This window comes from Perognathus longimembris, chromosome 4 (assembly GCF_023159225.1).
Source record: "Perognathus longimembris pacificus isolate PPM17 chromosome 4, ASM2315922v1, whole genome shotgun sequence".
In the NCBI taxonomy this organism is placed as follows: Eukaryota; Metazoa; Chordata; class Mammalia; order Rodentia; family Heteromyidae; genus Perognathus; species Perognathus longimembris.
Window position 1 is genome coordinate 37510304 of NC_063164.1, and position 26639 is coordinate 37536942.

The following is a 26639-nucleotide window of genomic DNA, read 5'->3' on the forward strand; positions in this document are numbered from 1 at the left end:
CAGCTGTGCATCTGGATTAAAGAAGTTGGGTGTGTGTTTGCATTGGCTTTAGAAGATGGTTGACATTTAAAATTTTTACGAATCACTGAGAAGATTGGATAAGAGAAAAGAAGAAAAGCAAATGCCATTCTGCAGCTGTCCAATATCCTGGATCACAAAAGAAAAGCTTACCCAGAAGCAAAGATTTTTGTTATGAGATGAAATGAGCCAAAAGTCCCTCTCTGCTGAGATAGCCACAGAAACCACAGATATCAATGTGGAGGCAGGATGAAAGGTCAACGAGGGTTTCCACCAGGTACCTGCAGGCAAGGGAGGGCAGCATCAAGCAGGCAGCTGAAGTAATCAGAAGTTAATTGCTTGTTATGTAAGGAGCAGAAACCAGAAAGGAGCTTTACATTGCACACACAGGAAAGAGTGGAAAGAGGAGAGCAGTGGGACTGGCCACAGAGAGATGGGCAGAGACAATGGCTGACCAGAGCCTCTTTGACCACAGGTACAGGCTGCATCCACCAACCCAGCAGGTCTCCAGAACAGTCTGGAAAGTTCCAGGAGCTAGGCTGATCCACCAGGGGTTGAAAGCAGCCCTGATCTTTCCCATTCCTGAGCTCTCATACAGCTCCATGAGGCCCACTAGGAATAGTCTTAACTATCACAGGCACACTGGGCTTGAGTCATCTCATTCTCTTTCTTTAACTTTCATTGACTCTCAGGTTTAACTTAATGGAGCCCTTGTTCACAATGCTAAACACTTCTCCTATCTGAGGGACAATTTAAGCCATAGATTTTTTTTTAAGTAAGGACAAAACAGCATAAACAAAAACACAATGAACTTTCACCTTTAACCTAAACTAGTAAACTTTTATAACAAAAATTTTTTCGCTCTTACTTTTTAAATGAATTCTAACAGTAGATTTTCTTCAAACACTCCTGACCCTCTTTTTTTTCACATTAAAGAAGAAGAAAGCAGGACGTTAGTTCAATGATCTCTGCAATGTCTAGAACCAGCAAACCTCCCCTCGAGTACTCACATTTCTGTCATATTCCTCAATTATCATTTTTAAAGAATATTTCCTAATTAGTACCTTATATATTCTCCATCATAATTTTCTGAACTAGGAAACAAAGGTTATCATTCATCCCATTTTACAGTTGAGGAAACCAAGGTTCTTCAAAGTGAGAGTTGCCAGGTTCATGGAGATAAATGAATGGCAGAACCAGGCTCTGACTTAAGTCTTCTGCTACCTAGTCAAAGGCCCTTTCCTCTGCAGGTAAAGTGTCCCCGTCCAATTAAATGAACTTTTGGGAGAAATTTAAAAGTTGTTCTTTGTTTTCACGCACAACTAATGCTTGCTTTACTTTCTCTTTGCTATGATATTCTACCTAAATATAAAACATGCTAGATTTCTAACAAAAAATCCAAGCATAAACAATAAGAAGAATACCTCAATAGTAAGGAACTGGAATTGGTAATTATTAGTAATAGGATTGCTGGTAATGAAATTGTACTGGCTCTTGTCTTTGTTGACTTTGATGAAACTAACATCAGTGTCTGATATTATGTGAGTGACCATGGAAATCACAAACCAGAAAACCTGAGCTGAATTTCCACTGTGCTCTCACTAAGGCGGACTTTGGGTAAACCACATAAGGCCGTTCTATTCTAGGTTTTCACGCTATTAGAATGCATACACATGCAGGAAAATAAGTGTTTGTTGTTGCTGGACTCAATCCTAAAACGGATATTTGGAAATCTCAAGCCTCTATGCCCACTTCAGGCTTTCCCTGGTCTGACTCTGAGAACAGGGTACTGTATGGTGGGGCCTCATGAGGACTCCCTCACTTTTGTACGGATGGTGACCTATTTCTAATGTCCTCACATGGCAGCAGATTGGGCAAGAAGATAAAGGGGGAGGAGGGAAGGAAAGCTGAAAGGAGTGGGGAGAGAGAGAAGACAATAACACAGCTCTGCAGCACCTGTCCTTATAAGGCACTAATCCTGTAATTTGGGCCCCATTGCAATGATTCATCTAAACCTCATACCCTCCCAAAGAGTTCATCTCCAGATAACACAACACTTGAGTGGAGGGAAGGTAAAATTCAGTATACTTGAAAGCTGAAAAGGTTGTAGGAGACATAGTTCAGAACAGAAAAGAGCAACAGTGATAGGTAAGAATGGGCTGCCTAAAGAAACTGAAAAGCTGCACAGCTGACTCAGTGTCTTGAATCTAGAAGGCAACAAATGAGAAAAGAGCTTTGGAGGCTGACTAGCATGGGCTGACATCCTAGCTCGATTATTTATGAGCTCTGCCACCATAGGCAAATTATTTAAGCACTAAAATTCTCAACTTTGAAATGGACATAGCAATACCTAACTTACAAGATTCTTGGGAGGATTAAATAAGGCTTATAGCATGTGCCACACCCTTTGCAGATATGTTAAATGTAACAAGTATTCAAATGATAGCATGACTACTGCAGTTATTTTTGTAGTATTATTCTGTAATTATATGTTGTGGTTGGAGATTTTTTTCACTTTATTTTTTTATTATCCTTTACATTTGATATCTTGACATTGCAAAAAACAAAACACAAACAACAACCACAGCCAAAAGAAAAACTTTGAACTGAATTGGTAGTATACAAATTATCAGCTTATGGCTCAAGGAAAGACAAACTCAAATTCTCTAAAATCCAAAGAATGAAGTAAAATGGATCTTTCTGAACTAGGACAAGACAAAAACTAATAATTTCACATCCTCCAAACCCACCAGAGAAGATGTCTGTTCATGTCACCTCCTGTTCATACTCAACCTCCCTGAGATTCACATTGTCACTGTGAGTGGGAGGTCTAGGGCCTGGTAGGTTCCTGCCCCCTGCTGATGTGCTTTTATTCCAGGCCATTCATGCTCAGGGTTTCCTCTGTCTCCAGTTCTTCCCTGGAGGAATCAATTTAAAGGAGGGCTTACTTCCCTGAGAAAGTCACCCAACCTGCCCAGCTAAAACCACTGCCTATCCTCTATCATTCCAGGACTCCCCATCCTGCTTTATTTTTGCATTAAATCACTCGTCATCATAAGAAGTAAAAATTATCTGTTTACTGGTTTCACCCTCAATAGACTGCTAGTCCCTTGAAGTCTGCCTTTCTGGATCTCATTATATATTCCATACCCACAATCTACAAAAGAGCCTGTCTCCCAATGTGTGCTTGATACATGCTTTCTGAAGAAGGGAGTTAGCAACAGCAGTAATTACACTGCCTGCTGTTCCTAGCTGAGCACTTACTATGAGCTATGCATCATTTCACTTAATCTTAAAAACTGCTATTGAAGTTAGATACGATTGTTACCTCCATCTTACCAATGAAGAACCTGACACTTAGCAAAACTAAATTGCAGACTCATCTGTGATCAGAATAAGAGATTTGAATCTAATTCACATGCACACACACACACACACACACACACACACACACACGAATCAAAGGAGAAAAAAAATCAATCTAGGGTTAGGAAGATGGCTTAAACCAATTTGTTCTCTTCTCTTTTTCATTCTCCTAAATGGAATTGAGGGTGTGACCAGTGGTGATAAGACCAGACACCAATACTTCATTACTTAGCAATATTTGTCAATGTCTACTGTCAAACACAATAAACAGTACTATCCTCCAAAATTGTAGAACCATGAATGACACCAAAAGTTTATTGTTCAGACAATGTCAAAGCTTCTATCTGTATGTTGTTTATAAAGCAGAGGAAATTTTTAGTTACTGTTTGCCTGTCTATAGATCAGTAGTCCAGGGTATTTTCAGCAGATAAAAAGGCAAAGTATATTAAAAACAAGAATGGAACTTTTCAGGTTAGAAAGGCTTTGGAAAGATAGATTACAAAATAAATATCTAAGGAAATTTATTTATTTATTTATTTATTTATTTATTTATTTATTTTTTGGCCAGTCCTGGGCCTTGAACTCAGGGCCTGAGCACTGTCCCTGGCTTCTTCCCGCTCAAGGCTAGCACTCTGCCACTTGAGCCACAGCGCCGCTTCTGGCCGTTTTCTGTATATGTGGTGCTGGGGAATCGAACCTAGGGCCTCGAGTATCCGAGGCAGGCACTCTTGCCACTAGGCTATATCCCCAGCCCCAGGAAATTTATTTTTTAAAAATCATCTCTTCCAAAGTATTCTATGAAATTATTTAATTGCAATTTATTAAATATCTCCATTGATATGTAAAAATAATTAGTCAAATCACTTATGCTCTTGACTTACATAATAAGAAGGCAGGAAACCGACACTGACTCAAGACACTTAACAGCTAGTACAGAAACACATATGTAATAAACTTTATGGTCTACCCTACCTTGCTTGACTTTCTTTTTTTTTTTTTTAACTTTTTAATTGTCAAAGTGATGTACAGAGAGGTTAGAAGTCTCATAAGTTAGGCCTTGGGTAAATGTCTTGTACTGTTTGTTACCTCCTCCCTCATTCCCCTCTCCCCTCTCCCCCTTCCCCTCTCAGTTGGTTTACACCAAATGGTTTTGCAAGTACTGCTTTTGGAGTCATTTGTCTTTTTATCCTTTGTCTCTTGATTTTGATATTCCCTATCACTTCCCTAGTTCTCATACCAGTATATACAGTATCCAGTGTACTCAGATGAGATACAGTGATAGTGCAGGTACAACCACAGGAAGGGGATACAAGAGGATCATCAACAATAGAAGCTATGGTTGACATGGCATTACAACAGTGATATAACAGTCATTTCCATAACATGGAGTTGATTTCACTTAGCATCAGCTTATGTGTTCATAAGGGCATAGCTATTAGGCTCTTGTGATCCTCTGCTGTGACTAGCCTAAACCTGTGCTAATTATTCCCTATGAGGGAGACCATAGAGTCCAAACATGTTTCTTTGGGTCTGGCTCACTTCACTTAGTATAATTTTTTGCAAGTCCTTCCATTTCCTTACAAGTGGGACAATGTCATTCTTTCTGATAGAGGCATAAAATTCCATTGTGTATATGTACCACATTTGCCTGATCCATTCGTCTACTGAGGGGCATCTGGGTTGGTTCCATATTTTAGCTATGACAAACTGTGCTGCAATGAACATTGTTGGGCTGGTGGCTTTAGTGTGTTCTTGTTTGTGGTCTTTTGGGTAGATGCCCAAAAGTGGGGCTGCTGGGTGATAGGGGAGCTCTATGTTTAGCTCTATGTTCCTTCTGAGGAATCTCCATACCGCTTTCCAGAGTGGCTGAACCAGTTTACATTCCCACCAACAATGCTACTAGAGCTGATCCAAAACTTTGGCAAAGTAGCAGGATATAAAATAAACCCACAAAAATCAATGGCCTTTCTATATACTAATGACTCGAAGACTGAGGTGGAAATCAGGAAAGCAACTCCTTTTGCAATAGCCCCCCAAAACATAAAATACCTAGGAATAACCTTAACCAAAGAAGTGAAAGACCTCTACGATGAGAACTTTAAAAACATGAAAAATGAAATTAAGGCAGAACTAAGAAAATTGAAAAACCTCCCATGCTCCTGGATTGGGAGGATTAATATAGTCAAAATGGCAATATTGCCAAAGGCTATCTACAAATTCAATGCAATACCCATTAATATCCCAACACCATTTTTTAATGAAATAGAGGAAGCAATCCAGAAATTCATATGGAACAATAAAAGACCCAGAATAGCAAAAACAATCCTAAGCAGAAAGAACAGTGCTGGAGGAAATACAATACCAAACTTCAAGCTATATTATAAAGCTGTAGTAATAAAAACAGCTTGGTATTGGCACCAGAACAGGCCTGAAGACCAATGGAACAGAATTCAAGACCCAGAAATGAACCCACAGAACTATGCCTACTTAGTCTTTGATAAAGGAGCTAAAACAATAGTTTGGCAAAAAGATAGCCTCTTTAACAAATGGTGCTGGCAAAACTGGTTCAACACCTGCAAGAAACTAAAACTAGATCCTTATATATCACCCTGCACCAAAATCAATTCTAAATGGATCAAAGACCTCGAAATAAAAAGATACCCTGAAAACACAACAAGAAGAAGTAGGAGAAACACTTGGGCCCCTTGGCACAGGACAAAACTTCCTTAACAAAGACCCAGAAATGCTACAGATCAAAGAAAGGATGGACAAATGGACTGCATCAAACTGCAGTGCTTCTGCAGGGCAAACACAGCTCACAAGATAAACAGAAAGCCCACAGATTGGGGAAAGATCTTTACCAGCCATACAACAGACAAAGGCCTCATATCTAAAACATATGCAGAACTAAAAATGTTAGATTCCTCCAAAACAAAACCACAAAGAACCAACAGCCCCCTCAACAAATGGGCTAAAGACTTAAAAAGAGATTTCTCTGATGAGGAAATGAGAATGGCCAAGAGACATATGAAACAGTGCTCTACATCACTGGCCATAAAAGAAATGCAAATCAAAACAACATTGAGATTCCACCTTACTCCAGTAAGAATGTCCTTTATCAAGAAAACTAACAATAATAAATGTTGGAAGGGATGTGGCCAAAAGGGAACCCTACTTGCTTGGCTTTCTGGCATCCTACTCTCTTACTATCTCTCCCTACCCTTCTCCTTTCTTTCTCCTTCTCTTGTCATCTTCTCTCTTACACTACTAAGAAATAAATTTAGAGTCTTACATATCCTAGACAAATGCTCTACCACTGAGCTATATATCCAAATCCTCTTTTAATAAAGAAATGTTATAGTTACTACGCAAACCACAAATTGGAGGCACAGTTTGACTTTTTTTTTTTGCCAGTCCAGGGGCTTGGACTCAGGTTTGAGCACTGTCCCTGGCTTCTTTTTGCTCAAGGCTAGCACTCTGCCACTTGAACCACAGCACCACTTCTTGCCGTTCTCTGTATATGTGGTGCTGGGGAATTGAACCCCAGGGCTTCATGCATAGGATTCAAGCACTCTTGCCACAAGGCCATATTCCCAGCCCCACAGTTTGATATTAATAATACTATGGCATTGACTTGATCTTCATTTTTTTGTTTTTGTTTTTGCCAGTTCTGGGGCTTTTGGACTCAGGGCCTGAGCACTGTCCCTGGCTTCTTTTTGCTCAAAGTTAGCACTCTGCCACTTGAGCCACAGCGCCACTTCTGGCCACTTATGTGGTGAATTATGTTGATTGATTTACGGATGTTGAACCATCCTTGTGACTGTAGGATGAAGCCTACTTGGTCATGATGTATAATTTTCTTGATCAGTTTCTGGATCTTGTTAGCTAATATTTTATTGAGGAGCTTTGCGTCTGTGTTCATTAGTGATATTGGTCTGTAGTTCTCTTTTTTTGTTGGGTCTTTGCCTGGTTTGAGAATGAGTATGATATTAGCTTCGTAGAATGAGTTTGGGATTTCTCCCTCTGTTTCTATTTCACGGAAGAGTTTGAGGAGTATTGGTATTAGCTCCTCACTAAAAGTTTTGTAGAATTCGTTGGTGAATCCATCTGGGCCTGGGATTTTCTTTGTTGGGAGGTTCTTGATTACCTCCTGTATCTCACTGTAAGTGACTGGTTTATTTAGTTGATTTATTTCTTCTTGGTTCAGTTTGGGCAGTTTATACTTCTCTAAGAATTGATCAATTTCTGTAAAATTATTGTTTTTTACTGAATAGAGGTTCTGGAAATAGCTCCTTATGATTGTTTGAATATCGTGTGTACTTGTAATTTTTCCGGTGGAGTCCCTGATTTTACGTATATGAATCTCTTCTGTTCTCTTTTTTGTAAGTCTTGTGAGGGGTCTGTCAATTTCATTTATTTTCTCAAAGAACCAGCTTTTAGTCTTATTTATTTGTTGAATGGTCTTTCTATTTTCAATCAGATTTATCTCTTCTTTAATCTTTGTGATCTCTCTCCTCCTAGTCGTTTTAGATTTGGTCATTTCTTGTTTCTCCACTTGTTTTAGTTTCATAGTGAGGTTTTTCACCTGCTCTGCTTCCATTCTTTTAATGTGGGTGCTGAGGGCAATGATCTTGCCCCTCAGTACTGCCTTAGCTGTGTCCCATAGGTTTCTTTGTGATGTATTTTCATTGTCATTGTGGCTTATGAATTCGTTGATTTCATCTTTAATTTGGTCTGTGGCCCATGTGTTGGATAACAGTGTGGGGTTTAGCCTCCAAGAATGTATATAGCCTCTGTGGTAACCGTTGTTATTGAGGGTTACCTTTAATCCACTGTGATCAGATATAATACATGGGATGACGTCAATACTTTTGTATTTGCTGAGGTTCTTTGTGTGAGCTATGACATGGTCTATTTTGGAGTATGAGCCATGTGCTGCTGAGAAGGTGTATTGGGTCTCTGTAGGGTGGAAGATTCTGTATAGATCTGTCAGATCCATTTGGGATATGGTGTTACTTAGGTCCTCAGCTCCCTTGCTGATCCTCTGGGTGTTGGATCTGTCTCTTGGGGAGAGTGGGGTATTTAGGTCTCCCACTATGATTGTGTTTGCATCTATCTTGTTCTGTAATTCTGTGAGAATTTGCTTGACATATGTGGGGCCTCTTTTTTCGGTAAGTATACATTTATCACTGTGATGTCTTGATTCTGAATTTTTCCTTGTATTAAAATGTAGTGTCCTTCTTTGTCTTTTTGAGTTGATTTTAATGAAAAGTCCAGCTTGTCTGAGATCAGGATGGCTACACCTGCCATTTTGGTAGGTGCGTTTACTTGGAAGATCTTGCTCCATCCTTTCATTCGGAGCCTGTTTTTGTCCCTTGCTGTAAGGTGGGTCTCTTGTAGACAACAGATGGCAACTTTTTGTTTGTGGATCCATTCTGCCGGTCTGCTCCTCTTTATCGGAGAGTTTATACCATTTATATTCAAAGAGATCAAGGATAAGAATATTTTTTCTCCTTCCATTTTCTTGTTGGGCTGTTTTTTTTTCTCTTTTTTTTCCCTTGTCTTTAGTGAGCTGCTCTTTCTGTTTCTGTTTCTGTATGTGTGTCCTGTACGATCTCTGTTGCTTGGGAATCCACTCTTAGAATTCGCTGTAGGGCTGATTTTTAATTCTCATACTCCTTTAGATCCTCTTTGCTATGGAAAGATCCAATTTCGCTGGATATTTAATCCTAGCTTGCATATTGTTGGCCTGTAGAACTTGGATGGTGTTCTTCCACTCACTTCATGCTTGGTAGGTTTGTGTGGAGACGTCTGCTGTTATTCGGATCCTCTTCCCATTGTAGAAAAATTTTTTCTTCATTTTGGCTGCATTTAGAATTTGTTCTTTATTCTTGAGATCTGAAGTCTTGAATATTATGTGCCTTGGGGTGGCTCTTCTGGGGTCTGGCCTGCCAGGTGTCCTATAGGCTTCGGTTACCTGGATGGGGTCCCCTGTGAGATTGGGGAAGTTTTCTGCAATAACTTTATTGAAAATATGATGAAGCCCTCTGCTCTTGTATTCGGCTCCTTCTTCTATTCCAGTTATGCACAGATTATATCTCTTGTCTTTGTCCATTAGTTCCTGGATTAGTCTGCCCTGAAGCTTCACCGTTTCTTGGAGAATGGTAATTTTCTGGTTGTTGTCGGCTGCTTCAACGTCCAAGCAAGAGATTCTGGATTCCATATGGTCAATTCTTTGTGCTGTGGATTCAATTGCGGAGTTTATGGATGTCAGAGAGCTATTTATGGTTGTCAGATCAGCTCTGATCGTGGAAATTTCTTCCTTTAAAGAGCTGTATTTTAAGTCTATTTTTTCATGCATTTCACTTCTCAGGATGTTAAGGTCTTCTTTAACGGAGGTTTGCATTGTATCCATTTTTGCTTCCATTTCTTTCTTGGCTTCCTGGATGTCCTTCAAGACATCCACTCTAAACTCCTGGAATTGTTTTCTGATTTTGTTTCTGACGCTTTCCATCATTTCTGTTAACATGGCCTCATTTGCTTTTTTATTCTCCATCTCCTCTTCAGTCGTACTGCTTTTTGGAGCTGGCGAGTTGGCTTGCCCTTTGATGAACTGTGTTATATTTCTTTGTGATTTTCGCATCTGGAGATCTGTGGGTAGCTTCCCTGGTTTGGTTTTGTGCTGGTCCGTCAGTGGGAGCCTTGTGTCCTGGCTCTGGGTTTGGGTTTGGCTGTTGCACCTTGCTTCCCAATGGGTGAGCTTGACCTTCTTGGGTTGTTGCTGAGGTGGTCACTCTCCCTGCACTTGGGGGCCTGTAGGTTCTGTGTCTTTCTCTGCAGGGCAGTGTCCTGCTGCTGTGCTGTGCTGACCCTGGCGTGCCCCTGTTGGGGGTTTGCTGGTCACTGATTCAGCGTGACGTGGAGTCTTATCTCTTCTTTGGTTCTTTTTTCCACTCTGTATCTTGGTCAGAGGAGCTCACCTCTCAGGCGGTTCGCCCTCCTGTGTGGACCGCTCCGGGGCCGGTGTTGTTGAGGGGCGGCCCACCCACTTGTGTGAAATGCGCCAACCTGAGGGGGCTCAGACCCATGGACAGCTCTGCCCTCCTGTATAGGCGCGCCTACCAGAGCGGGCGCTGCCGCTGTGGCCCTGTCCACCTGAGCAGGGTACGCCTACCAGAGCACGCCCCGGGTTATTGGGTTGTGCTTGCGTCCCCCCCACCCCCCCACGAGTCCGCTGTGGGAGGCGGTATGTGTGGGGCCCAGTGGGATCAACTGTCCAGGCGTGGGTTAGTGCCCTCAGACTGTGCCTCCGCTGTGAGGGGGAGGCGTGATCAGGCCCAGGTGTCCCTGCTGTGCTGGTATTGCCCACCAGCGCCTGTGATTTTAGTTGTAAAAGTCCGCGAGGTCCAGGCGCCTCGGGTGGGGCTTGCACTGTTGGCCGTCTCCCAGCGCCTGTTGGGAAGGGGGCAGGGCCGGTTTGGCCAGTTCCGGCTCCTGGGTGGCCTTGGGGCTGCTCCGCCCTTCCCCTGCTAAACTCCTGTGACTTCCCAGCGCCTGATGGGAGATTCCCGCCTGATTTGGGGGTTCTTTGTTTCCTCAGGGTGGGGAGGGGGAGGGAGGGAGACCTAGCTTCTTTGTAGGGTTTGTGTCTCTGATAGCTGTTCTCCCGTTGGGGGAGGGGGCAATGGGGGACTCACTGGTCCTGGATTGTGTGTGTGTCCTGCATCGCCGTTGGTCCTTCGGGTGTGGCGAAAGGTCGTGGTGGTGTCCCCGGCTCTCCTCTTCTGCACCACTGGGTTCCCCAGCCACTTATGTACGTTCCTGGTGTGGATCTGAACTTCCCGTCGTCGCACCGTATGTCTTGTTCTGCACTCTCCCTGGTGTCCGTGAAGTCCCGCTGTCTGGACTCTGTGCTCCCGGCAGTCGGTCTGCTGATCACCAGGTCCCCTTTCCCAGCCTGGCCCTGTTTGGGCCAGAGTTGGCTGGTGGGGGGAGGGTGCCCTGTAGATTCTCCGGCTCCATGTAGGTTTTCGGCTCTTCTTTTTGGCCAGGCAGGGTATGAGCACAACTGCTGGGAATCCTTTACAATGGTATCTACAAGGCTGGCCTCTCTGGTCTGCAGACACTCAGCCCACTCTTAAATTTAAGTTAATGTCCTTATCAGCTTTCTTCTCAGGGCTTCAGTATCTGAGCTCCATGCTAAACCTGCAGCATCCTGGTGGCCAGCCTCCTCCTTCCCGGCCCGGGACCGAGATGCCCCCGATGCCCGGCGGCACAAGCCGATCCCCTCTCTCCTCGGTGGGGACCCGCGCTCACTCGGTGTGGGTGGAGGTGGCGGCTGTGTTCTATTTTTCTTAAGCCTAAGACTGTAGAAAATGAAGTCTTGCTTTTATATAACTATTTTAAGAACTAGAATGTCATCAACATTATCATTACGGTCATTTCTTTAAGAACAACCCAGGGAAGTGAGGCATCTGAGGCTCCCACCTGTAATCCTAGCTGCTCACAAGGCTGAGATATGAGATCACAGTTCAAAGCCAGCCTAGTAAGGAAAACGCATGAGACTCATTTCCACTTTACCACTGAAAAGCTGGAAGTAGCACAGTGGCTCAAATGGAAAAATTTTTTAATTTATTGTTAAAATCTGCATCAATTTACCATGCTGAGTTGTTTTTATTTTCCTATTTAACATCATTTTGATGTTGATTTAGTCTATTTCTTTTAATTTTTGCATACTATTCCATTTTTTGACTAGGATACTGAATGTCGCCATTCTTCAACTGGTGGCCATTTAAAATGTTTTTGTTTTTCATTGTAAGAAGACATAATGAGCATAGAAGTATATTTTTTCTGTTCTTATTGTAAGAAAACGTAATGAGCATAGAAGCATGGCCACATGTATTTCTGCACATGCACAAGTGTTCCTAAATTAGGCAAGTCTTTCCCTTAAAATGCAACTTTCAAGCCATCAAGAATGTCCAATTTAAGATTATTATGGACTGTTAACTGGTATCCATAGCAACAGCATCGGTAACAACTGGATAAGAGCTATCTTGTCCAGTGCACACTATGCTGGTTGTGAGATGGGTGGCCCACAACCACAAACACTATGGTACATTGAGAACTTGTCCTGTTCTCTTTAACCCAGTGAGAATCTCCATCAAGCCAGCCACTCAAGGTGAAGAGAAACTAAAAGCGACACCAGTAACCAAAGTCCCAGGATTCATTTACACTACTTTGCAACAATGACTTTTTGTTCTGGATGATGAATAGCTCAATTCTAAGTAATGCTGTTATTAATAAGTCAGCCTGGTAGCTATGATATAATATGGTAATATATTTCTTTGCAAAGATGTTCTTTTAGGTACTACAGAAAAACAAAATACTCCCTTTCAACTCTGGATCATAAATTCTTCTTTTTTTTTGAGATCTTTAAATCTTAATAGTTTGATGAGAATCTATACTTGAAATAGCTCTAAAAGGCTTTTCCTACAAAAATGGGTATAATCATCTTTCGAGGTAAAATGAGAAATAGGAAACTAGTAACTACCCACATAAAAATAATAATAGCCAGAATTATGCTTACATTGTATGCAAGCCATTATTAAGATGGTAGCTTACAGTCACCAACCTTAAATATAACACTAAGGACTACATAAACGCTGCCTTTTTTGTGGCCTTCTTTTATAACCAGATTGTTATTTTCTTGTCTTTTTAATTCTATGATATGGATGACATGTATAAGATATGGCTTATGTGTCCTCCATGGATTAATTAAGGATTTTGCAAGACAAGAATAAACCAGAATCATTCACATTTAACAACTCTAACGGTCTCCAATTTGCACAAAAGAAAAAAATCCAAAGTGATGGAGTTGCACTAGCTTATCCTCACAATTCCTCACATCTAAGAAAGGAAGGCAAATTTGCACTCTGAGATAAACCAAAACAAAATAAATCTGTAGTCATTAATGTTGTGTTCTATATTTAGAAAAGGTCTAAATAACTCCATTCTATAATATCCACTGAGTTAAAATAATAATTGCATCTCAGATCCACTCAAATGCATTAATATTTTTGTTGTTTGTTTTTTTTGCCAGTCCTGGGGCTTGAACTCAGGGCCTGAGCACTGTCCCTGGCTTCTTTTTGCTCAAGGCTAGCACTCTGACACTTGAGCCACAGCGCCACCTCCGGCCATTTTCTATATATGTCGTGCTGAGGAATCAAACCCAGGGCTTCATGCATGCGAGGTAAGCAACCTACCACTAGGCCACATTTCCAGCCCTGCATTAATATTTTTATATTTTGTATGTCAGTACATCCTTTGAAGTTATTTTTTACTGTGCTTATGAATCATATACATGCGTATTTGCACACACACAGTGAGAAAAGAGCATCTGTTTAGTTTCTTCTGAAACATTTAAGATTGCCTTAAGCATGAGGTCTCGTAACAAATGTTTGTGGTGATAGTTTATGACCTGTTTTAGTGGCTCACACAGATTGGCCATATTTTCAGAGGGCAGTGCACTGGGAGTCCCCTAATTCCCATCCCTAAAATCTGAGACCCTAAGTTTCTCACTTCCTAAAATCTGGCTCATTAAAAGCTAGAATCATTCTCTAGGTGCTTGCTTGATATTTAATTTCAGCTCTAAAGCCAGAGCATAATTGCAAAAGAAACTGAAAGCACTTATCTCTGGTAACTTCCAGCAATATTCAGTCCTAAGTTGGAAAGATTCGGAATACATATCAATAACTGACCAGCTGCTATAGTTTTCCTACCTTTGGCCAACTTGGAATTTCCAGTTTATAGTCCACATTTCATTAGCTTCTTTATAAATGGAGTGGGTCCTTATCCCTCTTCAACCCCAGAAATATCACTGGCATTACTAAATAATTTTTTTTCAATTCAGATCCTGGTGAACTAGTAACTAGGCCCATCTTATTACTGATGCATACTTCTTGCAATCAGAACTACCTTTCAACTGAATTTATTTTCCAAGAAGTTAAAAAGCTGTAGCAAATTGAACTATAAGTTTTTAAAAGTAAAGTGCCCCTCTTTTTAAGTTGGACAGAATAATATGCCAGAGAAAGAAGAGGTCTAGGGGATTCCTCAAATGGGAAACATAGGGCCACAGCCTAGATTTTGAGTTGATGAAATATTTTACAGAGCTCATAATAATTCTGTGATGACCAGAACTTACATGAAACCCAGCAAGCTTAATTTTCAGCTCTGTTTCTGGGAACTCAGGGCCTTGGTGCTGTCCCTGAGCTTTTTTGCTCAAAGCTGGTGCTCTATGAGTTAAGCCACTTCCAGATTTTTGGTAGTTAAGAGGCTCATGGACTTTTTGCCCAGGCTGTTGTCAGAGATCCTCAGATCTCAGTCTCCTGAGTAGCTAGGATTACAGGTACAAGCCTCCAGTGCCCACCTCCAGTGGTCTCTCTCTTTCTCTGTCTCTCTCTGTGTCTCTGTCTCTCTCTGTGTGTCTCTGTCTCTGTCTCTGTCTCTCTGTCTGTCTGTCTGTCTGTCTGTCTGTCTGTCTCTCTCTCTCTCTCTCTCACTCTCTCTTTCTCTCTCCCCCCTCCTTTTCCCCTCCATCCTAGGGCTTAAAATCAGGCACAGTCCCTGAGCTTTTTCTTTTCTTTTTTCTTGAGCCACAGCTGCATTTCCAGTTTTTTGATCGTTAATTGAAGAAAGAATCTCACAAACTTTCCTGCTTGGGCGGGCATGGAAGCATAATCCTCAGATCTCAGCTGCTTGATTAGCTAGTATTACAGGATTCACTTTTTTTTTTTTTTGCCAGTCCTGGGGCTTGAACTCAGGGTCTGAGCACTGTCCCTGGCTTCTTTTTGCTCAAGGCTAGCACTCTACCACTTGAGCCACAGCGCCATGTCTGGCCATTTTCTGTATATGTGGTGCTGAGGAATCACCCAGGGCTTCATGTATGGGAGGCAAGCACTCTACCACTAGGCCAAATTCCCATCCCCTAATTTTTTTGTGTGTATGTTTGCTTTGCAGTATGGGGGTTTGAACTCGGGGTTTCATACTTACTTGAGAGGTACTCTGTAACACTTGAGCCACACCAGCAAGTCTTTTTTTGTTCTTTTTGAGATAAAGTCTCAACTGTTCCCTGAGCTGGCTTGGACTGTGATCCTACTATTTTATGCTTCCCTCACAGCCTGGATGACAGATATAGACCACCACAACAAGCACTTTTTCTATTGAGATAGAGGTCTTGAAAACTTTGAGCTTGTCTGGAACAGAGATCCTACTGATAACTGCCTCTTGAATATCTAAGAGTATGCTCCACTGGCACCTGAGCACAAGCAAATTTTTAAATATTAGAATTCATTCCTTTTGGCTGTTTAAAAGATAGGTAAGATAATATTTTGTTTCTGGAACTACTGTTTAATACACACTGTCTCCTTGGACAAATCACTTATCTACATAAAAGGTCTGTTTTCAAGTCACAGCTCAGTAATCCTGAGCTTCAAATTGAAGGGGAAAAAATTTCCTTCGTCTTGTACATACAGTTGTCAATTACAGGAAGCACAAACTCTTCCATATCACATGTTATGAATGGTCCTAACCTAATTATTCTAATGAAACAAGAGCATTTATCATTTTTTCCAGCTGACTCTGCAAATGGATTTTTCAAAGGAAAGTACCAGGAGGGGAATAAGATCTTACATTCTAAATCATCCACCATAAGAAATTACTTTTCTTTTATGCATCTAGTGGTTTTACTTCCCAGCACAGCCCTTTTTTCCATTTCTGCGGCAACTATTGTTGTTTAGGTCTGTATTGTATAGGCCTCTGACTTGGATGATTTTAAGAATGTTCTCATTGGCTCCTAGCTTCAAAGTTACTCTGCACAGTGCACATGAATGGCCAGTACAGACTACACACTAAGTCCATAGTCTTCCCTGCTTTGAACTTTGCAATGACTCCTACCTACCTCCAGACAGTTTGTGTTCCCTGTGCCAGCATCTACTTGGCCTTTTAGCATCCCTGTGGTTCCAACCACCTTCCCTTTAGTACTCAATCCCTGACTCCTATTAAGATGTTTCTCAGCCTAAGTAACCATTCCACTGAGCTGAATACAGGGCTTTGATTTTAAATAATATAAAATAATACTTGCTCCTCTAAAATACAAATGACGTAATTTCAAGTTTATTGTGAAAAATCAAAATCTTTGAGAACATTTTTATTATGGTAATAATGTTTTTAAGGAAGCACTAATTCTTCCCTAAGAAATTGGAAGGAAAAAAAAATTCAAGGTCTACCATGTTTTTTCTACTGGTCAAGAATCAGTTTTTTTTTTGTATTTCTATGCTATGTCTTCACTGTGGCAAGGACCACCAGAATCCTTCCTAAACAGGTAAAGTTGTTGAATGAGTCAGCATCCAATCAAGGAAGCAGGGACCAATCTGTCTTAATTCATGGACCAATGTGGAGGTGTGATAGAGGAGCCGAAACACCAGTGTTCTCTACTAGAGAGCCACCAGCAGTATCCATATGTCCTACTTAGGAACACAGGGAGATGCTGGGCTCAGAGTACCAGAGTAGAGAAACCATAAAGAGAAAGCTGCAGAGATTCTCAGGAGATGCCCAGAGTGTCCAGTTAAGTAGCAGCAGTTTCTGTGAAGGAATAACTAAAACCATCTGGAAGGACTGGGGGTACAATCTCCTAAACTCATTCACATGTTCTGCCTAAGCTAGAGAGAAGTAAAAATGACCTGGTCCTTCCCTTGTTTCTCTCTTGCATGTTCTTCGCATTCGCTTGGTGATTCTCAACATTGCCTGCACACTGGAATAAACCTGTGGATTTTGAAAAGCACAAATGCCTGGACAGCTGAGTGTCGTTGGTATAGTTGGGGCACACAGGGAGCTTTAAAAGCCCTCCTGATGAGTCTACCAATTTAGAACCAATACTTCAGCTGAACCAGGCAGAAGAAGAATTTTGGATCATGGGAAGTTTGTCTGGCAGAAATCAGCATTCTTCAATATAGAGTGAGAATTTGACAGCTAGCAGGTCCAGGATTTATAGATGGCACAAAGAGGTGAATAGAAACAGGGAAATGTGTGAGAGGTAACCTTTTTCTTGCAGTCTTTCTGTGTCAAAGTCAAACTGATCACCCCAGCTGGCTGTAGAGATTCTCCCTTTCTAATGCTTATTGCTATTCCTCCTATGAGCGTATACCCTTCATGGGCTACTTCCAGTGTGTTCTCAGCTGAGTTGTAACCCAACATCTTGCAGTGTCCCCACAGAAAAGCTTGGCATTCCTTTTGCAATTTGTATCATCTATATCTGTTTTTCAGAATTCACTGGCTGGCCCACTTGGATGGATGCTTAGCTACTATGAAGTAGTAATTCATAACAACAGGTAATGCATCACTCGCACTTGATAACAGCTACATGGCAAAACTGCCTAAGTGTAAGAATTTCAAGATAAAATGTTGAACAGACATTTCCATATGCCTCTGAAAATGGGAACCCATGTAAATCAAATAGCATAGGTGATGGCCTAATCTAGACTTATAATGACTTATAAATTACAAATGATTTGTTGCAGTTTATTTTGGTCACAAAACCCTATTCGTGGTCCTTGAAATATTCAGCCAGGTAAACAGACCCTTAAGATATATTTGTATCCTTAATCATCTTCACATGACTAGGCCTAGAAATATACTTCCTGTAAATTCTAAAGTCTTATACTTTCAAATAAAAAGACATTGATTTTTTTTTCAGTGCAAGTATTCAGCATTATTTTTATTTGCCCAAGAGAGTAACTTTCCAGAAAAGGCTAAAAATCCAAGGTCAAAATCATAAATCATTTACTCTCTGAGTATGTGCGTATGTGTGTTTTGACTCCTGAAAAATGGAGCCTAACTTATGGAATTGATAAAATATCAAGCTGTTTAAAACAAGACAAGGTATTTTTAAAAAACGTTTCTCTGGTGTGAATTTTTCTCCACTATGAACCCACATAAAGATTTTGTGAAAATTTACTTCTAACTACATCAGTGTATTTACAATTTTTATAGTAGTGTTCAGTCTCATTCAGATAAAAATTAGTGAAAAATGTACAGGAACATATACTTTCCTTTGTGATCCTACAAAGAAGATATAACACTAAAATTCTCTTCAGAAAGAGAATTTGCTTTTTTTTTTTTCCTTTTTGGTTGGTGTTTGGTAGTACAGGGGTCTGAAATCCAGGCCCAGTGCTTGCCTGGGCCTGTCTACTTGAGCCATATCTTCAGCCCTTCAGCTTTTCTATTTTTTTTTTTTTTTCCATTCCTGAGCCTTGAACTTAGCCTGGGCCCTGTCCCTAACCTCCTTTTTCTCAAGGTTAGCACTCTACCGCTTGACCTATAGCACCACTTCTGGCTTTTTCTGTGACTGATTGGAGATAAGATTCTCAGAGACTTACCTTCCCAGGCTGGCTTCAAACTACAATCCTCAGATCTCAGTCTCCTGAGATGCTAGGATTACAGGCATGAGCCACAGGCACTTGGCCCCTTCAGTGACAAGTTACACATTTAAAACTCCCAAATCTCAACAATTACCACCCAATTGAGATCCCACAATTCTCCCCAAGAGAAATATATCTATCCTATTGGGTGTAAATGTGGGCTATGGTTACATTACCTATCACAATCCATTAACACTATTTTAAGTAATTAATATCTTTTGACAGAATTAGAAATGCAAAGTAGATGATCGCATACTGATGAAACCCCAGCAGTCTCTCCAGAGCAACCATGTGACCATAGGGGCTACCTTCTTCCATCACATCATTAAATAAGAAAAGGAAGGTGCTCTTGTGGTGCATAAAAGCAGAACATTAAGGTTACAGGAACTGCAAGTGTTTAAGCAAGTAGTAACTAGCATTTCTCAGGAGCGGAAAACACAAATGTAAGCTTATATCTTTACCCAAAGTAGTTACCTACTAGGATGTTATCATGGAAATACAATCTCCAGAGAAAAAGACAAAGGCGGGCTGGGGATATAGCCTAGTGGCAAGAGTGCCTGCCTCGGATACACGAGGCCCTAGGTTCGATTCCCCAGCACCACATATACAGAAAACAGCCAGAAGCGGCGCTGTGGCTCAAGTGGCAGAGTGCTAGCCTTGAGCGGGAAGAAGCCAGGGACGGTGCTCGGGCCCTGAGTCCAAGGCCCAGGACTGGCCAAAAAAAAAAAAAGACAAAGGCAGAAAGAAACTGTCTTTTCTTAGTGGATGTGAAGAACTTAACAGAAGCACTGAAAACAGAAGCTATATGTAAATTCTGTTCTGTGTTCAACTGATGGTGCATTACATAGTACTGTCTAGGAGTTCCACTCACTAGTAACACCTACCTGGGTATCTTTTTTAGAAATAAAGCACTGATTTTGAAAATACTAGTATGAGGTGAGATCCACCCATATGCTGGCTACAGGGTGATCCACACAGTGCAGAGAACATAAACATGGCCTGCCCAAGGTTAAGGACATTCCCAGTCCTTAATGTTACAGGTACTTTTTCAGAATGGTGTAACTGGCTGCGCCTCAGGGACTCTGTTGGTCTGGGAACCATCCATAAGGAGCATGACTTTGTTTAATGACAACAAAGAGGTCAAAGATTTGAAGGAGGAAAAAAAGAATAGAACACTGTCTCCCAAAGCGAAACCAAAACAAACAAGGAAAAATATTCCGTTGTTTAGAGGAAAGGCATAACTCTTGGTTGAAATTTTAAATTAGAAAGTACTTTCCTTGATTATAAAAGAAATAAAAGACTAAGATCAATATTTTCTAAATCTTGTCATTGTCTATTTCTTTTTAATATGTTGCAGAAACAGTAAATTTACAGATGCTCACATGCACACACAGCATGTGCAGAAGCTTGCTCTTAGCTATGGCAACTTGAAATCTTGGAGACAGAGATATTAAACTTTTTTTAACAAGGAAAGAATATTTTAAGTGAAGGTGGCTTCACATTTCTGATCAAATTATAAACCAGGGGAGAAAAAAAGCTCTGTAAAGAACAAGGACCTCTTCAATCAGGCAATAGGCAAGCATCAATAGTGAGAAATCCTAAACAACAAAGAACCAGTGAGCTATATCCTATAAAAAGATATTGCTTATTTGCAATAGTAAGCACTTCTATTTTTCATTTTTATTGAAATAAAACACTAAAAGGCCTGTAAGGAAAATTTTAGGAGAAAGGAAGATTCTTAAATAGTCAATGTCTTCTTGAAAGAAGAAACTGCAGATTCACATAACCACTAGAATTAAAGTCATGCATGATTTCCTCCATGTGATCTCATGGAGTATTAAATTCAATGGCTAGCATTTTTTTGGCAGGGATAGAATTTAAAGCCATATGCATATGCTAACTACTTTACTGCTAAACTATATCCCCAGTCCCTGGCCATCTTTATATGCCATTTATCAAAGCTCTATGTTATTTATTAAGTTTATGAGAATAAATAAAGGCTAGCAAAATGTAATTCACTTTCCTCATTAACCCCTCCTTCATAAATGCCTGAGACAAGTGGCTCTTCAAGGTCCACAGAATAAACAATACAGCTCACTAGGTTGAAGGTCTATACCTGAAAATGCTTACTGGTAGACTCTTAGCACATAGCTAAGCAGCTTATAGAGCTTTTCTGAGGAGTGGGAGAGAGGAGGAAGCCACTTTTGTTGTTTGTTTGTCTGTCTCAAATAATCCAGCCAAATTCATGCCTTCCATCTATTGTTTCTATTTTAAGGACAAAGAGCAACAGAAAGCTACATTCTCACCCCACCCCTAATCCTAAAATAACAATATGCTTAAATATGCTAAAACATACAAAGAGCTATAGCTCATAAAAAGATCAAGTTAGTTTGCCATACGTAAGCATTTCTTACCTGATGTGGCCAATCAATTCAATAAGCTTGTGACTGAAAAAATAAGCTGTCAGCTCAGACACGTGACTCAGGACTGAACACACGCCAAACAGGGTTGTTGTTCCATTCAGATCTTCCAAATGCCAGTAAAGAAAGGTGAACACGAAGCCATATCCAAAACCCATAAACCAAGCCACAAACAACACTGAGCCATACTGCACGCTGCAGAGCAGTTTGATCAAGTCCCAAAAATTGAAGGCCTGGGAGTGGCTGGTGGTGGTGGGAGTCTCCTCAGAGGATTCTGTAGAGTTGTTCCTTTCTACCTGAGGGATCTCCACTTCTTTCCCTTTACTCTCATTGTTTGAAAAGTGGTTGTAGCGGAACCGGAACTGAGTAGCAACAATCAAGGCCATGGTCATGAGAACTCCAAAGACAATGAAGACAATCTGGTAGTTCCGGTACTCAGGGGGCTTACACCCCTTTCCATCAATGAGCACTTCTATGTGGGTGTAGTCAATTCCAATACCCACAGACAGCATCGCCAAGCCCCAGCCCAGGGAGCCCCACATGCGCTGCAATCCATAGCGATCTCTGTGTTTTCCCAGATACTGGAGTGTCACCGTGTCCACAATTGTTACAGAAGAGGCACTGAAAAATTCTCCTATAATGACAACTACCAAGATCACCAAGAATATTGCTTCAACTTCCTGTTGATCATAGACAAGAGTGACTTGGTCCAATGGTAAGGATTTGGTGGTAGTGACAATAGCTGTGGTCGTCTCCCTGGTGACATTGCTTGTGGGAACAGGGATTATTGTTGTGCTTGCATTCAAGATCAGGTCTATCACATGGTCAGTAACACCTTCTGTTTGGGGCTGCAGGGTGGGCTCACTGGTCTTGGACAAAGCTGTTGTATAGACATCAGTACCTATGCTGTTGGGTTCTAATGTGGACCAGTTGGAAGAAGGCTGGTTTCTTTTCTCACGAATTTTTGGTGACATGGTAAGGAAAGAGACAGCAGAAGAATTCATTGGCAGGATGGTTACTGGATGACTTGCGTTGGTAGGGCGAGCTGTTGGGGGAATCTTTGGTACACATCTCAAGGTAGCAGGTTTGACAAATCCAATCCCCAGGTTGAACAAAACCCAACACAAAAGTGAAAAGAGGAGGACAATTTTGCCCTTTTTGAAGCGATCTGCAACAACACCCCAAAAGGGGGCACTACAGAATTCAATAAAATATCGAATACCTACAAGGAGTCCACTCTGGCTTGGTGACATTCCAAGCTGCTTATAATACACAGGCAGAAGTGGGTAAAGAGAGCCATAGGCAGAGTAAAAGAAGAAATAAAAAACCTTGGAAATGAGAAGATCATTGTTTATTTTAACACAATGTTTTTCTATCCAGTCTATTTCCTCCTCGGGAATAGCAGATGTTTCTGTGGAGGAGGGCGTTTCATTTGAGGGTGGATCTGGGTCCCTAGAAATACCGTTAAAGGGGTCAGCAAGCACGTATTTTCTCTTCTGCTCCTCTTCATCATCAGTTAAAATAGCAACTTTATCATCTGCCGCCATGGCTTCCCACTACCATCAAAAAAGTTGATGACCTTCAAACTTCAGATGGGTGATCTGGAAAGTAAAATATAAAAGATAGTTTAGTAATGAAAAGTCTGAATAGTTCTGGCTATTTTTAATTTCTGAATTATTTTAGGCTTCTCAGTGCATTGACTTTGTTTGAGAGGTAAAATCACGACTCTAGAAGTCATTTTCTATTCTCAATGTAATCCCTAATACTTGTAGAATTCCCCTGGGAATGAATAAAAAGATTTAGGGTGAATCTGAGCAGCAACAAATCTGCCATTGAATGATGTAATGAGTCATTGGCCACAAAGAATATTTATTTTTAAGCTGTTTTCCTTGAAATGGGCTACATTTTCTATATAAGAACATACGAAACCCTGTATGAAATCGACAGGATAAAGGAGGATTTAGCAGTAAACTAAAAATACTATGATTCTACGTGGAGTTAATGATGAAAACCCTCCCCAATTATTATTTTAGGTATAACTTGAAATGACTTATCTTTAATTCCTGAGCTCAAAATTGAAAGACATGTTTGTTGTGTTTGAAATGTATAAAGTTGGGTGAACTGGGCATATTACAGATATCTAGTGTGGTTCTTTCCCTGAACCAAATAAAATGACAATAATCATACACTTTTGTAGACATAATCCAAGTTAGGAAGAATTAAAACGCAATAACAGCCACAATGAATTAAGGTCATTTTACATATGTAAGTTTTGAAAAAGTTAATTTATTCTTGTTCTCTGTCTTGGTGTGTGCCGCCTCATCAACAGTAAGATGTGGGCTATTGGAACTCGGTCATCTGACATGAGAGACAGGCACAGGAAAACAGGGCGGGTAAGAGATGCCAGGATAATAGCTGTGAACCAGGCACAAAGGGCAACCGGTCTAGCAGGTCTAGAAACCTCTAGGAGAGACAGCTGGCTAAATGACATCCATAAAATATCACTGTATCTGAACAAGTCCTATGAGGAAATTTAGGCAACTGGTACAGGGCTCAGAGATAAATGAATGATAAGCAAACAGAACATGACAAGAAAAAGTTTTACAGGAAAAGAAAATAATCACAGTTTGCTACACATCTCCACTGTAATTTCATTCATACTAGTGTAAATAATGCTAACTGAACTCACCCCAACTGCTACCCAACTACACTGGGAAGAAAGGGTACTAGAGAAGACTGGGCAGGCATTCACAGTAAAGAGTGGGGAAGTGAGTTAACTCTGAATTTCATGTAATGGAAACATAATAAATTTTGCCTTCTTCAGAAGTCAGAAAATGAAAATACCAAACCAACAAATGAGAGGGGAGGGCACAGAGTCTGAGCAGTTCCTGTTGCCATTATTTGTTTTTTCAAACAGACCTTGTACACTGCCTTATTGTTTTCAAACATTATACATACATCACTATTTTCAAGAATAAAAATAAATTTAAGTTACAAAAGTTAGAAGAAAGTTGACTACAAGTTTTCAGCACAAAGAAATGGTGGATGTCTGGGGAAAGACATTTAACCAGACTTAAACACTGTACAGTGTTCACATGTATGGAAATGTGGCACCATTAATGTATGTAATGCTTGTGTTGTTGTGGAAGAGTTAGAACACTAACTTGAATTAAAGAAAAAAGAAGAAAGCTATGTGCAGTCAGATGTGCTGTGGCTTTGCAAGTGACAGTAATTTAAACTGGCTACTGGTATCTTTCCATCACTGACTAAAACTATGTTTGGGAATTGTGCAGAGTGTCTGACTGCATGAATTCTAAACAGGGGTGATATTATAGCCTTTAATTAATTAATTTTCTTCCACAAATCAACTGCCAAGACTTTATCAAGTAGGTTTGAGGGGGACACAAAGTCTTCCTAAAAGGGAAAAATTCCATGAATTGTCCAAGTTATATTGGAGAATTGATGCCCAAATGCTAATCCAAAGATGTAAAATCTCTCACGTTACAGTAACTGAAACCTTTGTGTGTATTTTCCTCCAAAGCCATGCATATTTCTGATTATAAGATTGTAAAAGGTTTCTTCTATTAAATAAGTCCTGATATTAAGGAATTCTCAAAATACTAACAAGTTGAGGGGAAAAGGTACCAACGAACTCCAAGTAACTGAGGAACTGCGCTAACATTTCAGTTCCATTTTTATCAAAACCACACTCAGGTAACTTTTATATGAACTTCAAATCTAAAAATTAAAAAAATTTGAGTAGAGGACATTGAGTTTTAGATATCATCATGTTATATTTAGATCTTAATAAAGAAGCAAAACTTGGAGAGCTCTTTATAACAGCTATGAAATAAAAGTATAACTAAAGTGGAGTCTGTAATCACAGGACTGAGGATAAAAGAGATAATCAGAAATAACCTCTACATTTTAATAAACTTCAATGTTGTCCAAAGTTGTGATCTCTGTCTATATAAGACTACATTTAACTTACTGCAAGTTGAGAGAAAATGTAAAGATTGGTAAAATACAGGCTGAATTACATATTTAGCATTTCCAAAGTGAGGGGAAATTTTGTTGATGAAGTTGATAGGAGCTGGATATATGTGTTCCCCTCAATTTTTAAATCAAAGCTCTAACTCTCAGTGTGACTATATAGGTGTATATTTTGGACTTATAAGGAGCATTGGGAGTGAGATCATCCTCCTGTAGTAGCTCCATAAAACAGAAAGACAAAAAGTATTTTTCCATGTGTACCTGCTCAGAAAAGGCCAAGTTAAGGACACAGGAAATTAGCAGCTGTCTCCACCCTAGGAAACAGGCCTTCATCAGGCCCTCAACAATCTACTGGTGCCATAGACTTCACAGTCCCTAGAATTGTGACAAATAAACTATTAAGTCCACATAGGGTATTTTATTGTAGCAACTGGATCGGACCAAGACAGTGGTCAACAAACACAAATCTATTCAACAAATGTTTTGTTTTAAACTCATAAGTCTTAAAATTCTTTTTTAAAAGAGAAAGAAAGAGAGATGAGAAACAAAGAAGAAACTAAAAGAAGAGTGAGGGTTGCATATGGCATGGAATACATCTGTAGTTTAAACTAGCAACCAGGCATAGTGGTATGTTCCTGTGACCTCAGCTACAGGGTAGGCATAGATCGAAGTATTGTGATCTGAGGAAAAAACATAAGACCTTATTTAAAAAAAAAAAAAAGAAAAAAAGGGCCAGGGGCATGGCTCAAATGGGAGGCTATCTGCCTAGAAATGCAAGGCTCTGAGTTTAAACTCTGATACTGCTAAAAAACAAACAAACAAACAAGAAAACAAACAAAAAGAATGAAGAGACATTTCAAATTATAGAAATTCAGAAACTTCAAGAACTCTCTATCACAGGTTTGCATCAGTCCTAATTGGGTAAGAAGGATTTATGCTTAGTTTTTAGAGAGCCAGAAAAGTTTTCTCACCTAGCACACTCTAATTATAGTAATCAACACCACTACAGTGCAAATATAACACAGCATTAAAAGGTATCCTACCAGTATCTGCACTGAGTCATTCAAATGGCAGCTATTTCTTAATTATTGAGAGACAATGAAATCATTCATGCTAAAATTGATAGCTGCTTTAATTAAGTGTCTAAATTCACATGGTACAAAAACATGGTTACCCATAACTATATGAATATAGAAGTAGATTAAAGTTCTGGCGGTAAAAGGCATCATATAAAAACAATATATATCATTTAGGACAGTGATTGTCAAGGTCAGATTGACCAAGACAACAAGAATGTGTGCTGTAACTCTATTGTCGACATTACATTTAAAGCCCTAGGTGAATTTCCTTTGGCGTAGGCCATGTGGCT

At 40.3% G+C, this 26639-nt stretch overlaps 1 protein-coding gene across 2 annotated transcripts in view; it reads right to left on the reverse strand.

Annotated features, from left to right (window-relative positions):
• Mfsd6 (major facilitator superfamily domain containing 6) overlaps positions 1-26639 on the reverse strand; it is a 68936-nt gene that overhangs the window by 30203 nt on the left and 12094 nt on the right. For both annotated transcript variants that reach the window (XM_048345079.1, XM_048345078.1), the window contains exon 2: positions 21272-22878. In XM_048345079.1, the coding sequence (XP_048201036.1) occupies positions 21272-22824 (1553 nt within the window). In that variant the 5' untranslated portion in view covers positions 22825-22878. The remainder of the gene's footprint in view (positions 1-21271; positions 22879-26639) is intronic.